General features: G+C 46.0%; 1 protein-coding gene across 1 annotated transcript in view; it reads left to right on the top strand.

The window, feature by feature from the left end:
• The first annotated feature begins 12220 nt into the window (after positions 1–12220).
• Positions 12221–16686, top strand: part of Vipr2 (vasoactive intestinal peptide receptor 2) — a 77263-nt gene continuing 72797 nt past the window's right edge. The window contains exons 1-2 of the mRNA XM_038336880.1: positions 12221–12343; positions 15703–15802. Coding sequence (XP_038192808.1) covers positions 12296–12343; positions 15703–15802 — 148 coding nt within the window. The 5' untranslated portion in view covers positions 12221–12295. The remainder of the gene's footprint in view (positions 12344–15702; positions 15803–16686) is intronic.

Raw genomic sequence — 16686 nt, 5'->3', positions numbered from 1 at the left:
AGCACTGCTTGGAAGAGTGCACAGGATAAGGCAAAGAGGAAGGCCCTGAAAACACTGAATAGACAGCATAAAGGAAGACTGTGGAACCTTGGGCATGACAATAACATAAGTGTCTAGGACTGCCCAGGATAGGAACAACTGGAGAATTGCCATAAATGGGCTGCCCATGCATGCTGGGCATAAATGATGATGGTGGTGGTGGAGGTGGTGGTGGTGGTGGTGGTGGTGGTGGTGATGGTGATGGTGGTGTTGGTGGTGGTGATGGTGATGGTGATGGTGGTGGTGGTGGTGGTGGTGATGATGATGATGATGATGATGATGGTGGTGGTGGTGGTGGTGGTGGTTTTGATGGTGGTGGTGGTGGTGATAATGGTGATGGTGATGATAATGGTTACTAGTAATCACTATTAATAGAAGTCTGCAATGAAAAAGAGCCAGTGGGGCAAAAAGAAATGCAAAATACACAGCTTGAAATGGAAAAGAACAATAAAAGGATAAATGTTAGACATAAGGCATATGCTGAAAGAAAAAAGAAGAGGTCTGATATGAAGTGCAGTAAAGTGAGGGGTGCCCACAGCACAAGACCCCACCCAATGAAACTTTCAACCTGTAAGTAGTAGGGCATGGGGATTTTCCTCTCATAAAAAGCAACACCAAAGGGAAGCTCATTCAATGAAAAGGGGTAGGCGCCACTCAGAAAGGGGATACGTTCCACTCAGAAGGGAGGTACACCACTCAGAAAGAGAGTAGGTTCCACTCAGAAAGGGGGTACACTCCACTCAGAAAGAAAGCAGGCTCCACTCAGAAAAGGGGTGGGCTCCACTCAGAAAGGTAGGCTCCCCTCAGAAAAGGGATTATGCTCTGCTCAGAAAGGGGAAGTAGGCTTCACTGAGAAAGGGGGACAGACTCTATTCAGAAAGAGGGCATAGGTGCCACTCGGAAAAGGGGAGTAGGCTCCACTCAGAATGGGGTGACAGGCTCCAATCAGAAAGGACAGGCACACTTGGCAGCATAAGCCATTTGGTTCTGACTTTAGGGACATGAAGGATACAGGCATTAAATGTTGTGGAATCATCCTCTGTGAAGCCACTGAGGACAGGGACGTGACACGGGAATCTTTCGTGAATTCTCTGAGAGGCCAAAGCTTGAGGATGTGAAAGTGAAGGATACAGTTGTTAGGGGCTAGGATTAGGGTTAGGCTTGGAGACAGGAAGGGAAACGACTGGGTGGAGAGAGAAACAGAAGGTAGGAGGATTCAGTCTGAGGATTCGTGGAGACAGGATCTTGCTCATTTTGGTCTGAGGATTCGGTAGAGGTAAAAAGTCTCTCTAGTGACTGCTCCTTTGCTTCTCTGATCTTTCAGCATTTATCCTGATATCTGACTCCAGGTTTTTATTATTAAGATCAAGTAGAATTCGTGCTATGGGTCTGGGTCTCACTCTCGACTCAGGAATTTCTCCAGTAGGTGTAACAGGGCAGAGTCGATTCTACCTGGGTGAGATCATGCTTGCTTATCTTTCTGTGTCTGCCTTAATCCCCTGCCCAGCATAAGGTCCTCTGGACCTATCATGTTGTGACTAATGATGGAATTTCTGACTTTTAAAATGTCACATACTATTCCAGTGTGTACTTACACCATTTTCTATACCCACTCATCTCTTAATAGGCGTGTGGATAGTTTTCACAATTAGCCTGGTGTTGCGGGAGCTCCTTCTCCTCCTTTAGCCAATAGCCGCTGAGATACCAGCCCATTGGGGCGTGGTCTCTCTTTTTAAAAATGCAGCCACTTCCCTCTGCTCGCTCTCTGGCTTCCTGCTCCGCTTCTGATGACTAGGCTCCCTTCCTGATTGCGCAGAGGGCTGTTGTCTGGGACGGTGATCTGTAAGTTTTTTCCCCTTTAAATAAATAACCATTCTATTAATCATAATTCCAAACTGGTGTGGGATTGTTTGTGATTTACACCATCAGCCTGGGGTATGCAGTGGCTAACAAGGGAATCTGTTAAGTTGTCTCTGACCCCCACATGCATGTCCATACTCACATACAAGGACACATACACAGCATGTGCACAACACATACGAAAGGGAAGAAGCAGGGATATTTTATCTGACATACTTAATTATCTCAATTTCGTTTTGCTTTTAAACACTAATTTGAGACCAAATTTGTGCTGAAGGGTATCCAAAAGGCAGCCTGGCTTGCTGACAGAAGAAGCAAGGAAGGAGGGGTGGAGGAGGAGAGCTGACATCTTTCCCCTGGCCTGGCTAGTGAGCCTGAGCCAGGTCCCCTGAGTTGGAGAAAGGAGACAGCAGGAGGGGAGGAGTGCTGCTTCCTTTCAGCAGTATTTTATATTGGCCTTCAGTTTGTAGCATTTCCTTATGCTTGAAACCATGTAAATGCCCGAAGCATAAAAGAAAACCCCCAAGTCTACCCAAAGAATTCCAGACATTAAGCACTGCAGTCACAGGCCTTCGATGCAGCTACTTTCCTGTGACACAAGATGCCAGGCTTAAAAGTACTGTGAGGTAATGAGTACGAAGTGAGCAGACACAGTCACCCCCAGTTACCATACCACAACACAGACAGGCTCATCACACCACACAGACACATACACCACAACATACACATCACAGCACATGCATAGATAAATAACACACATGCACCATAGCACACCACACACACACGCACACACACACACACACACACACATAAGCTGCCAGCTACATAAACTACTACACACACACATTACAGCATACAAACACATATACCACAACACAAACATCACAGTATCTACATAGATAGACATACACACACTAGAGCACAGACATGTGCACCAGACACACATACTGACAAGTTTCCAGCTATATACACCACAGCACACATAGATACATGTATCACAGCAGACACACATCATACCAGCTACACACATACATCATCACATACAGACACATATTCACACCAGCTCCAAATGCATACACACATTCTACACCACCCCTACAGACACACCCACCATAGCACTACACATAACACAACCCAGAAATACATGTACCACACCAACTTCACACATGCACACACACATGCACACACATATTCATGTGCCATTATATACAGACATATCACCATACCAGCTATACATGCATATGTACACACATTACCATGTATGTATAGAGGTGTGCCATACCAATTACATACACATATGCCCAAACAGTTGTATGTAGATGACAGCTTCCCTATCCTGAAATCTTGACTTATAAGGACATGTATCATACGCAACTATTTTGATCTTCTGAATCTGAATCTACCCCTACTACCCAGTTTCCTCGAATGATCGCTGACCTGTTTGTTACTGACCCTGGTGCACCACTTTCTCTAAAGAGGCACAGATGATCGGATGGATCACCTCCTCTAGGATATCACAACCCAAGATATACAGCCCACTTGGTCTCTTCACTGCTCCCTTTCACATCTGGCTGACAGTCTTTCTGGAAAATGCTGCCTGGAGCTCACAACAGAGAGCCTGAAACCCAGGTCCTGGTGCTTGGTTCACACATACGGCGCTGCCTTGTTGCTGGGAGACAGGCATGTTCCTCCTGAGTGACACTAACAATAGCTGGCACATGTCCTGGCTTCACAGACCTTATGAGAGACGATGATGTTCCTCTAGCCCTGTTGTCAGGAAGGCAGCACCTTCAGGGCTTCCTCCCCATGCTCGAGTACCTCTTGTTTCACCACTATGCTGGGCAACTCCTACTGGCTTGGAAGAAAGTGTGAGGCAGACACTGTCCACTGAGGGGCACTGCTCCCCTGTCCAGGACACTACGCCTCAGGAAGCCCCCATGAGAAAGGCCAGATGGGAAGATTTCACACACCACCACAGGGCATTGCATAGAGGGAAGTAGGTGAGTGAAGAGCAGGGCACAACCATGCAGTCCTGACTGTGAATCCTGGTGAATAAGGACATGACTATGGATAGGAACTACCCAAGTACACAGAGTGATTGTTGCTCAGGGACTCCAGCATGAGTGCCTTCAATGCAAGTGTGGGATCACGAGACTCTGCTGTGCATAAATAAAGTTTGGAGCCCTTCTAGGACTGGGGAGGGAGGCATGCACCCCATATATTTTAAACTAGGAACAATATCGCTGGGAATGAGAAGGGTATCTTTTGTCACCAGTGTTCCTAGTCTGGGGCTTGGGTGTGGGTGGTGCAGCTGCAGTGCAGAATGGCTGTTGGTACCTCAGAGCAGCTGCAGTGCAGCATGGCTGTCCATCTCTCAGAGCAGCTGCAATGCAGCATGCCTTCCTTCCGTCCCTCAGAGCAGCTGCAGTGCAGCATGGCTGTCCATCTCCAAGAGCAGCTGCAGTGCAGCATGCCTTCCATCCCTCGGAGCAGCTGCAGTGCAGCATGCCTTCCGTCCCTCGGAGCAGCTGAAGTGCAGCATGGCTGTCCATCTCTCAGAGCAGCTGCAGTGCAGCATGGCTGTCGGTCTCTCAGAGCAGCTGCAGTGCAGCATGGCTGTCGGTCTCTCAAAGCAGCTCTCTGTTGATGAGGGAAGCAAGTGGGGCTCATATCCTGCACAGCAACCCAGAACCTCACTCTAACCTAACCTGGGACCCCAGGTCGTCCTGACAGGTGACTAACAAGACTTCATTTTTATATTTTCTTAAGAACTTAGTTTCTAAAAGATTGCATCAAACTATTACTTTTAAAAAAGCATTTTGCGAGAAGTATTAGAAATTGGAAGCATTGATTTTTCCTCTTGTTTTGCAGCATCAGGGTTGGAATCAAGGGCTTCATGAACTCCAGACAAGCACCCATCATTGACTCTCAGCCCTGAATATTTCCTTATTCAAAAGAATGGAAGGCAGCATCACAAAACTAAAGGTCACACTGGCCTTAGAATGCTTTGATTTCACTTATTGAACTCTGCTTATAGCCTGAAATTGGAGGTTTGCTAAAAGTTGATAAAATATCCTTTGGTGTTTTATACACTTTGATAATGAAATAAATTATGACTAAATCAAGATCTTTTTATTCCACTAGAAAAACAAGGTGGGCAATATCTGGTGGACGAGGTACAGGCTGATGTATGTGGAGGCCAGCTACACTGAACTAGCTACCCCTTGGTATTCTCATTCTGTCCATGAGTGGAGAAAGAACTTAGCATCTTTGGACACTGATTCCAAATTCAAATCATATTCTTCAAAGAAGGAAACATCAACCACGGGGAGACAATCACTATACTGTGACAAAATGCCATCTGTTTACTTGGATTGTTGGGGGACATTTAAAGAGTTCTCAGCATCAGTGTGGTGTTTACACTGGAACAAGACACATCCTTTGACAAAAGCAGGAATCTGCTTCTGCTGTCACAGTTCCCAAGTTCTCTTCACACGTGCTCTGTTCATGCTTAGGAACACTTAGATGTTGGCAGTCTCCATTAGGGACACTCCAGATGTTGGCGGTCTCTGTTAGGGACACTCAGATGCTGGCGGTCTCTGTAAGGGACACTCAGGTGGTAGTGATCTCTGTTAAAGGCACTCAGATGCTGGTGGTCTCTGTTAGGGACACTCAGATGCTGGTGGTCTCTGTTAGGGACACTCAGATGGTGGTTTCTCCATGAGCTCTAAACTCGATGAAACGATGAGGATCCAGAGCCCATTATAAAGTCATCCAAAAGCCCTGAACAAAAATGGCATCATGAAGTCAACCAAACTCAGATCAACACTTCTCTTAGATGGCAAAATAAATTGTCTTTCTGATAAACTCCCTGACCCTTATAGACAGCAGAGAAAATAAGAAAAGAAAAAAACATAATTGGATCATAGTATCGGAGTTTGCTTTTTAGCTCTCTCCTCTGGTTTCTCCCCGTGCTTCCCTTCCCATGCTTGCTGACCCACCTTTTTGGCTCAGACGACAACTTCACTGTGTGGAGACCAACAGCAGAGTGTGACTGCTGTGGGGAGGAAGACAGGTCACAGCGATCAGATAAGTGTCCTCGATGATAGGAAAGCCACTTATCAGCAGAAATATGGGCAGCCTGTAGGCTAGCCCCTCTTCATGCTCTTCAGTTACAGAGCATCAAAGTGGAGCACGTAGCCGTAACATCCACTCAGAAAGCTTCGTGTTAAAACACAGTGGTATTTTACTTACTATCTGTGCATCTAACTGTTTGGCTAGTTGAACTTATTAGAGCAAAACCACAAGAAAGCATGTTTCTTGCCCTGTGACTCCTGTGTAGATACTGGTTTCCTCAACAGATAGTACACTTCCGAAAGAACAAGCATTGGGCTCCGTTTTTATGGCCAAGCACAGCACCCAGAACACATGTGGTGCTGCATAAATACTTGCTTTTGATTGACTGATCTATAAGCCATTCTGTCTTTCTGAATGATCATCTAGGAACAGGCCAGGGAGCAAAGATGCTGCTGCTCGTTAACATTCCAGCCACTATCACCACACCCAAGCTCTACTCAGGCACCTCAGGAACAGGGAAATAAATGTACGTCACAGACTCTCAATAAGTTTGCAAATTCATGATGGCCCGTGAACCTGAAACAATACAAGAGCTCTATGCAAATCCGCACAACAAATGGCAGAAGCAGAAACACCACAGTCCTCTACTGGCTTCTTGATATGCTCTGGTACAGTGATTTTCAAGTGTAAAACATAGCTATATGGTTAGGCATAGTGGCACACATTTGTAATCCCAGTGCTCAGGAGATGGAGGAAGATAGATGAAAAATTCACGGTCAGTCTTAGCTAACATAGGATGGAGTTTGAGGCCAACCAGGCTACATGAAACTGCCTTAAAAACTAACACAAACAACTCTAACAATGACAAAATAACACAGATATATATGGAAGGGATCATGCAATGGCTAAAACATAGGAGAAGGAGCCCCTGGATTCTGGAATACACTGAATCTTCATATAGAATATTCCTCTTCTGGCGTGTGTGCAGGAAAAACTTAGCATTAAGAACTGTGCTATTTAATCTGTGTAACGTATGCTTCAACTTCAAATTTTGAAGAGCAGTGGTATTTTTTAGTACAGATAATGACAGAATTGATTTGAGCCTGAACCAGAGTACATGAGCTCAGATCTGGCTACACGAGGTAGCTGTAGAGGGATGAAGCCATGGCACACTTCCGCCCCAGCCCTGCCCCTCATTCTTGGAGTTCAAGCTACCTTCCCTCTATTGCTTTGAGAAGAGAATTTACCATCTGCTATTTTTTCAATAACTTCTCACTGGTGGATTATATGAACTTGAAAACTGAGTTTTTCCTTCCAGTGTTCTCTCACACACTCGTTTATACCCTCTTCCCATCTAAGCATCTGAGGTCCTTGTTCCCTGTTCAAGAAGTACTCTGAGGTCCTTGTTCCGTGTTCAAGAAGTGCTCCATGTCATTGAAAATGGAATGCCCCCAAGTCTTAATTAAAAAGTCTGTAAAACGATGGAGAATAAAACTTTCCCCCATTTTAATTCAAGATGGGAATGTGTGGTGATGAAGGTCGTAGTCAGCGTGGACATGTGTGGTGGTGAAGGTCGGTAGTCAGCATGGACACGTGTGGTGAAGGTCGGTAGTCAGCGTGGACACGTGTGGTGAAGGTCAGTAGTCAGCGTGGACATGTGTGTTGGTGAAGGTCAGTAGTCAGCGTGGACATGTGTGGTGAAGGTCGGTAGTCAGCATGGACATGTGTGTGGTGAAGGTCAGTAGTCAGCGTGGACATGTGTGGTGAAGGTCGGTAGTCAGCGTGGACATGTGTGTTGGTGAAGGTCAGTAGTCAGTGTGGACATGTGTGGTGAAGGTCAGTAGTCAGCGTGGACATGTGTGGTGAAGGTCGGTAGTCAATGCAGATGGACTGAGGAAGATGCCGACAGCTGGCAGGCATCATGCCTGGCTTTCTCCTGTGTTTTAGAGAAGAGTTTGAGCCTGGAACTAAGTGGGAAGACCTGCTGTCAGTGTGTGTGGTACCATTAGTTAGCTGGAGCCCAAATGAACCAAAGATTCAAAGAAAAGATGAATTCTTGCTTCCTCTTTAGAAGCAGCATCTCCTTCCCTGGGCATCAGAACTCCAGGTTTTTGAGAATTTAGATTCTGGGACCCACCAGCTCTCGATTCTTTGCCTAATCTAAGAATTGCACCATAAGCTTCCCTGGATCTGAGCCTTCAGACCTGAATGGAGCCATGCTACCAGCTTCCCTACTTCTCCAGCTTATAGATAACTTGGTCATGGAACTGCATAATGTCCACACTCCAGTGAGATGAAGCCCTAGAGGATTGCTCTCTCTTCCTGGTTCTGTGCCCACAAGTACTCTGGCTATGAAAAGAAGACTGGCCTCAGACTCTGAAAAGGTATTCATGCTCAATACACATGTATTAACAGATTGATATTAAGCTTAATATAGAAAGAAATTATAAGAGGAGTTAAAATGAAAGAAAATACATCTCCATAGGTACTATGAGATGTTCTCCTCCTAGAACTGACCCTGAGTGGGCCAGAGAGATGAAACAGCCATGAAAACAGGCTCCATTCACTGACTTTCCCTGGAAAAATAGGCATGAAGGCTTGCCTTTCAAATTTATGCAATAAAATAAATTATAAGGGTGTTTTCCTCCAGCTTTGACAGAATAATAGGTAAAACTCTCTTATGATTTTATTTTCAAGACCCATAACCAATATGAAATTATATAAATCTTACTTTTTAAACAAGAATTTTTTCGCTTTGCTGGATGTTAAGGAAGCCAGGAGGAGCCACCAACCCACCATCTAATACATTTTGCAAAGGAGGTTTGTGCTTTACAAATCAGTAGTGTGTTGTTTTCCTTCTCTGCCCATGAGAGGTGCAGAACCCTGGAGATGGCTGTGGTTGTACCTCCTAATGGGTCATGTGTCTTTCATAACCATCCCCTCTAGGCACAGCAAATAGATTCAGTTTATGTACTCCCCTGAAATTGCGCCCTCATTACAGGGCGGTGCGAGAGAGAAGCACTGAGAAAGAATTTCATTTTGTAAAAGACAAATAGCTCTGAAACAATCATTTTCCTTCTTTCTTGTTGTTGAAGATTTTAGTTGAACACAAAGCCCTTGTAGGTAAGAAAGCAGAGCAAGAGTCAGCGGATGTTAGTGGGTGTCACCTGCCATTTCCTGAGGATCCTCTTTTGTATGTGTTCATATAGGCTTCTAACATTTCTGATAAGTTTCACTGATTCAGCCCCGTGCGGCAAAGTACTTGGAGAGTGCAAGATGGTGACGAAGGATCTGAGTCCTGAGCTTTCGCCATTACAGTTGAGACTAAACTTCACAGGCAAGAAAGAGATCAGTGACCACATCTTAAGAGACCAAGAAGGTTAGTTAAAATGGTATATGAAAAGTACTGCCCCAAATGCTGCTTTGGGGGTATAAGAAATGTCTGTGATAACAAGGACTGAAAGCCCGTGGCTTAGTCTGGAGATCAGTGCACACACCAAGACGCCAGGAAACTGCCAAGCATCCAAGAGGATGTCAGTGTGGAAGGGATATGCTGTCCAGACATCATTAGGTAGAGATGCTGAGGGGGTGGGGGTTGATCAGAGTGGGTCTGGGGGATGCTGGAGGTCACAGCCCAAGGCTGAGACTCAGGTTCCGATCCTGGTTCTGAATCGTGTGAGGCCCCAGCATAGACCCAAGCAGACTCACCCGTAGGCACAAGGAGGCCTTTGGACCAGACTTTTATTTTTAGGCCACCAACCAGCTCCCAGATCATGACAGGGAGACTTGTAGTTTTGAATGCTTAGCCTAGTTTAGGCACAGTTCTGGCTAGTTCTTTTAAATTAACCTCTTTCTCTTTATCTACCTTTTGTCTCAGGGCTTACTACATTTCTTACTTCTGCTTCTCCATGTCTGTCTGGTATCTACTTGGTTTCTTCTCTCATTCTTCTTCTTTTCTTCTTCCTTGAACCTAGATTTCTCCTCCTATTTATTCTCTCTGCCCACCAGTCTCGCCTATCCTTACTCTGCTTAGCTATTGGCCATTCAGTTTTTTTATTAGACCAATCAGGTGCCTTTAATAAGCAAGATGAAAAAGATGCAACATCTTTACATAATGCAACACACATCCTTACATCATAAAACAACTGCAGCATAAACAAAAGTAACACCTTTCCACAGTTAGACGAATACTCTGCAGCATGAACAGATGTAACACGTCTCTGCCCAGTTCAAATTCTATGACAGGTCTCTCTCTTTCTGCTTACCCAAATGGGGGTGCCTTGGTAGGAAGAATGGAGAGACCTTGAAATATTGAGTAAAGTCTCACTGACAAACCCAGCCCCATCTTTTATTAGTACTAGGGTGTAACTGGATGCTTCTCTCCCGCCCACCAGTTCCCAAATAACCACTCTGAGGTTTAATATGAATTACAAACTGTTTGACCTATTAGCTCAAGCTTATGATTAACTAGCTCAACCCATTTCTATTAGTCTATATTTTACCCTGAAGCTCATGGCTGGTTACATCACATCTTGCTTCTGCAGCGGCTGCTGGAGTCCCCTGACTCTCTCTTCTTTCTCCCTGTATTCAGTTTGGCTTTCCCACTTAGCTATATTCTGCCCTGCCATAGGCCAAATCAGCTTCATTTATCAACCAATAAAAACAAAACATATTCTCAGTGTACAGAAGGGCATTGCACATCAGTGGGACTCCAGACAAAGCAGAAGAGCAGGCTGGGGAGCCTCTATGAATGTCCATTGGGTGAGCCGATGGTTCTAGACAGCAACGACACTACTCCCTGTGTGTCTTGGTTTTCTGAGCTGCCACAATGCTGACCACTGGATGTCATGTTCTATCTGAGGAACCTTTCCCTCTCCTCTAGGATGCCCCCAGGGAGGGCAAGGCCCTCTTGTTCCCCCTGCCTGTATCCCACTGTCAGAACTTGTGGTTTCAGGTCATCACAGTCTCCATTGCAGTGGCTGCAGAAACCCTGGCATCTCACCTGTATTTGGAGGAGACTATCCAGCGGTTATTAGATTTTAGAGTGCAGGCTCTCACAACTCTCCTAGTTCTTACTGTGACCCTCTGGGATGAAGGGCAGGGGTCATTGTTGTGACTTACAAATGTGCAGGTGGATCAGGTTCGCTGACTGGAATAACGATGTTTGTGAGCCGAGCGACAGCCCAAGCTTCCAGACCTCAGCCTGAAGACTTAGTGTCCAGACCTTCTTCTCCTTCCCCGACGGAGAGACACTGACAGATGCACATGGAAGGATGACACACAACAGACAGAAACTTGGGTCCTCAGGTACATGGGGCTCTGGTGTCTCAAAGCAGGTGATAAAGTCAATGGGGAGAAAGCTAGTGGACAGATAGACACCCAAAAGTGCGAAAGGTGCATTTTCTACCATTTTTTTTCCATCTAACTTTGGGTTTAAAGTTACATCTGAACAAGAGGTTTAAAACGCTAGTGCTGTTATCTGCTGGTGACTTTCTACTCTTCTCTAGACTGGCCTTTCGAGAGCACGCCGCAGGTGAGCAGTGGCAGTGTTCCCACAGGCCTGGTGTCCAGTGGGCCACAACGTGACACCCGAGGGTCTGGGAAGAACTTGTGGCGCCAATGGGCAGATCCACTTTTGTCTTGGTGAAGTTCCTGCTTTCTGTTCTGCCCGGCCTTGAACTCTCCAGGGGAAGCCACACCAGAGTTTCCTTCTTTCTCTTCACTCACAGGGAAGCATCACTACCATGGGCGTCCAGCTGCGTGCTGGAGTTCCGCCTGGAGCTGCTTGCAGACTTCCCATTTCATAGGGAGTCAGTGTGCCTCCTTGGCGCTCAGGCTCCCTTATCTGAGGTTGGGCGATGTCCTTCGTGCCTTGGGCATGTGCTTACCTGAGTCTCCAGCCCTCCAAAGGCGTGGGCAAGGCAGCCCACAATGGGGTCGCAGAGAAGGAAGGCAGTGTAGCAAGGCTAGCAAGGGGAGCCCTGCAGAAAGGGGCGCGAGAGAGCAGGGTAGACACGGGGAGTACCCCGGTCTTGAGGGGTTAGGGGTGAGGCTCAGGGCCCAGCACTGCAGGGAGGAGCGCTGGTGGAGGGAGGAATGCTTGGACGGAGACCTGGTGGATGAGTGCCAGGGAGAGGCTCTGCCTAAAGGAGAAGGGGCGCGAGGCGGGGACTGGGCTGAGGGGCGGGGCTGGGACTTGCAGCTTGGAAGGCGGAGAGGGCATTAGGCGCGAGACTGAGGAAATCTGCGCTGGGAGGCCCCGAGGTGGGGCCGTGACTTCTGTGGGCGCTCACCACCGAGGCGGAGCGCTGAGCCCAAGATGAGGGCGTCGGTGCTGCTGACCTGCTACTGCTGGCTGCTGGTGCCGGTGAGTGAACCCGCGTCCCCTTTCCGAAGAGGTGCGTCCTGCAGTGGACCGCTGGACTCACCTCCCGAGTCCCAGCACGAGTGGGTGGAGCGTGGAGCGGGGACTGGATCCAGAGCAGAATGCACCGGACCCCAGGCGCCCTACTGAAGCCTTACCTAATCCTTGGCTTGCTGGACTCACTGGCACTTTTCCTATTCCCACCGCCGTCACGGGTTCGCCAGAAGTGGGGGCCCAGGTTCTCCTCGAATCCTGGGGACAATCTGGATTCTGGTCTGACTGTGCGCTTGGAGTTTGGGACATCCCTAGCACCCTGCAAAGAGAGTGGCCGCTTCCCCGTGCCACCTGCTCTGGCTTCGCTTCCGAGGGAAACTGCAGTTGCTCTGTGGTTAAATATTTCTCTTTCCATCTCCTGGTCCTTGTGTTTGTTTAGTATGTGACAAAGGGAACGTGGTGTGACTAAGAAAGTTTCCTTTTGGAAATATTCTTTTTGTTTTTTTTTAAGGAAGCCAGAGGAATCCCTGAACTGACGTTTGCTACATGGGTTACACTCGTTTTATGTAGTTCTCCGGAACTCTACCCTTATTTGAAAAAAAAAAATAAGAAAGAAAAAAAGGGTGTGAGTCTTATTCCTTGCTTTTCCTTCCCTGCACTGAGAACTGTGTCCCTGTGCAAGGTTTCCACATTTGGGCCTCCAGGCTGAGGGAGCCGACTAAGCGTGTGCAGCAGAGGGGAGGGATTGTTCAAGGAAATCCCTCCGTCATTGTTGATGAAAATTCAATTTTCTGGAGTGCATCTTCTCCACCCCCACAGACAGCTGAGGGTAGCTTCTCGAGGACAGTGGGGAAGCCTCGAGACTCCATCCACTTTAATATCTCAGATGTCCCACATTTTTCATTGTTCTCTCTGTTCCAGGAATATCAAGGGTTGAGGTGCTTTTAGTACCTTAATTGATCATTTCATCAGTTCTGAAATTTAGATCCATGCGTTGCTGTTGCTTGGCATCAGGGATCTCTATTTTCTGGTGGTTTTGTAGTAATGAGTTGGTAAAACTGAGGCATCTCAGGTGGTCTTTAAATGAAGTGAATGTGGCAGAAAAAAAATCCTGCATTGCTGTCGGGAAATGGTATTCCTTGTTGAAATCCTAGCTTATCTATATCAACAACAGTATGACTAAACACCGATAGCCATACCCAACTGAGCATGGTTTCTTTTCATTACTGTCTTATAAAAGCAAGTTTTTGTGAAGGCGGAGAAACTGAGACATAGAGAGACAACTAAAAGACAAAGTTCTGAGAGCAAGTGCACCGTAAGCATCTTAGCTTAGGAGGTCACAGGTCAGAGAAGTCTGTCTTCTGGGCTGAGAGCTTGTATTTCTCTCTTTACTCTCTTGTTGGTGGACAGCCTTGGAGTCTGCTTCTGCCCTGTCTAAGGAAAGCTTTACCACAAACCTCCCATGGCTCCTGGGGATGAATGCGTTTCTCGCAGCTCCACCTCTCTCTTCTAATCCCTTTCATTTTTAAAAGTAGATGCTTCACACCAAACCACAATGACAACAAGGTCAACTTTACTCATAGGTGAAGTTTCTAATGTGTCCTGGAGATTGTGAAAATTCACTTACTTTATTCTGTCTCTTTAAAGACTTTAGCCTTTTTTTAGGCATTAACTTTATTTTTTATATTTTCTTCTTCTCTCTCTCAAGCCTACATACATTCATCCAACACTGTGACTCATTTAAAAGTCTTTTATGTCTGAATCTGTCCTATTGTGAATCTGTAATTTTTTTTTTTTTTTATCCAGGAGCACTTCTTAAAAGGTTAACCACTTCTTAAAAACTTAAGTTGCGCCAGGTAGAGGTAATACGGTACTGCCTGTTTACAGCCAAGTCTAAACCTTAACTGCGCTGTTATTATGGTAATTGCGATAGACCTGTCTGAGCTCAGCACAATTCAGCATGGCGGAGCAGAGCCAGAGCTGCTACTGCCTCAGTCATTTGGTGTCCCTGAGCTGCACACAGTTACAGGTACACAGCAGTCCACATTGGAGCTGCACTCAGCAGTTTAATTTTGATACTGAGCGTGCAGCACAGAAACTCTTTTAATCCAAGTCACAGCCGAATCTGACGTGCAGAGCACTGCGCAGTCTGAAAACACCTCTCTCTCCATGGCGGCAGGAATCCGCAAATGCTGTCCCGCTCGCCTAAGCCTGATTCCGCCATCTGCCCAGGTGCAGGCAGGGAGCAGTGAGCCATTGGCATGGTCTCAGAGTACTTCCCCCCCCCCCCCCCCCCCCCCCCCCCCCCCCCCCCCCCGATCCCAAGCGGGCACACAAACATCCAGTCCATAAAAGCCACTGAAATGGTTTATAGCCAGAATTTGCACTGGCAGCACAGCACCAGGAAGCCGCGTTTTAAAATGACTCGACTCAGCTTTTTCTCTGCCGCTATTGCAGAAACAGAAAATCTCTCTACGGCACGTCCAGGCAAACAGCAGAAAGCTGTGTTAAACTCTCTCTCCTTTATTTAAAGCCCTCTCAGGTTAAATACCTGAGTGGATTTAGTCACCACGTTGGAGCGCCAATCTGTAGTGAGAAGCGGAGGGGCTGCGTCCCGCCACCCGCCACCCGGCTAGCTTTACCCCCGGAAATAATTACACGGAAACTGTATTCTTTTAAAACACTGCCTGGCCCATAGTTTCAGCCTCTTATTGGCTAATACTCATATCTTGCTTTAACCCATATTTAGTAATTTATATAGCACCACGAGGGGTGCCTTACCAGGAGAGATCTTAACCTGCATCCATCTTGGAGAGAAGCATGGCGGCTGCCTGAAGCGTCTCCCCAACTCTACTTCCTTGTTCCCACAATTCTGTTCTGTCTACTCCACCTACCTAATTTTCTGTTCTTAAAGGGCCAAGGCAGTTTTCTTTATTAATTAACCAATGAAAGAAACATAGACAGATAACTCTCCTCCGTCAGGTGACCAAAGAGGGGCTCCTCGGGTACACAGAGCAACCGTGTACTCAGCAAACCATAGGCTGTGAGACCAGAGCTCTTCGGCTCTGAGAGAGTATGGATTTCTACAGCCCAATGGCTCTTAAGTTAGTAATAACAACATATACTATAGAATGCCAGTTTGTTTTCTTACTCAGGAAAAGTATTCTACTGAATTTTAGGTTTGTTTTACAAAATAAATAGTAAAGCTTTTTATTAAAAAAACACAATGGGAAAATGAAAATGGCTACTTTAAAATGAATGCCATCTTGAAAGAAATTTAGAACTGTGAGGTTTTGGGTCTTCTTGTAGATTTTTGCTTAACCTCTCTTGTGTAATTTTTAATTATTCTATTTCTTTAACTTGAACAGGTGAGCAGCATCCACCCAGAATGTCGCTTTCATCTGGAAATACAGGAAGAAGAAACAAAATGTTTAGAGCTTCTGAACAGCCAGACAGAAAAGCAAAGAGGTGGGTTTCAGTAATAAGTATGGGCTGCAGGCGGAAGGTACAGCTGTCTGTGCTTCCCAGCATCCTCCCTAGCTGGGAGGTTGGAGCTTACCTACTCCTTAGAGACAGGTACACTTGCCACTGTTCTGGTGAGCCACAAGCAGAATTCCTGCAGCATAGTGTCAGTGTGGATTTCACCAAACCTTTTGAAAGAAAACCTCAGTTCTTAATACCAACAGTTTCCATGGCTCGATGAGGCAGCAGTTACTAACATAATGTTATGGCCCTGTCATGCTCCGCAAAGGCAGCTTTGGTTCCCAAGGAATCACAGCACATATCTGAATTCTTAGTTTTAAAATATTAACTGTCCTTAATGTTGGTTCGACTGAGAATGATAGAAACTTGTCAGAAGCCAACAGGAAAATGGGATGTCAGTTTTCTGAAGACACACCTGTTTTAAACACTATGTGTTTGTCAAGTTTGTCCTCTGAGTGGAACAGAAAGTTTCTGGGACACCAGGCCTTTGATGTACACCCATTCCATGTTCACAGTTCAAAATGGCTCTGGGTACAGCCTGGGTATCAGCACCACAACCTTTTGTTCTGAATCTCTCATGCATACAACCTCTTCAAGAAAGAAATTTAAATCAAGGTGAGATTGTTACAGTAGCCTGGTGTTTGCTAGCAGGCCTAGGTCCTAGACTCCACTCTGAACCTCTTACTATGTTACAAAACACAGTTACAGCTATGTAACTAATGTGAAATTTCTAGTAGTCACATTTAAATAAGTCCTGAAAAAGTGAGGTTAATTTTAATAGTGTATTTTATATTCATCTAAATGTACCTAATTATCATTTGACTTTAAATAATTAGATATTGTAGCTTCTACATTCTTTCTTTGTACTA

Source organism: Arvicola amphibius, chromosome 7 (assembly GCF_903992535.2).
Source record: "Arvicola amphibius chromosome 7, mArvAmp1.2, whole genome shotgun sequence".
Taxonomy (NCBI): Eukaryota; Metazoa; Chordata; class Mammalia; order Rodentia; family Cricetidae; genus Arvicola; species Arvicola amphibius.
The sequence above is the reverse complement of the archived record's forward strand: the minus strand, read 5'-3'. Positions and strand labels throughout refer to the sequence as shown.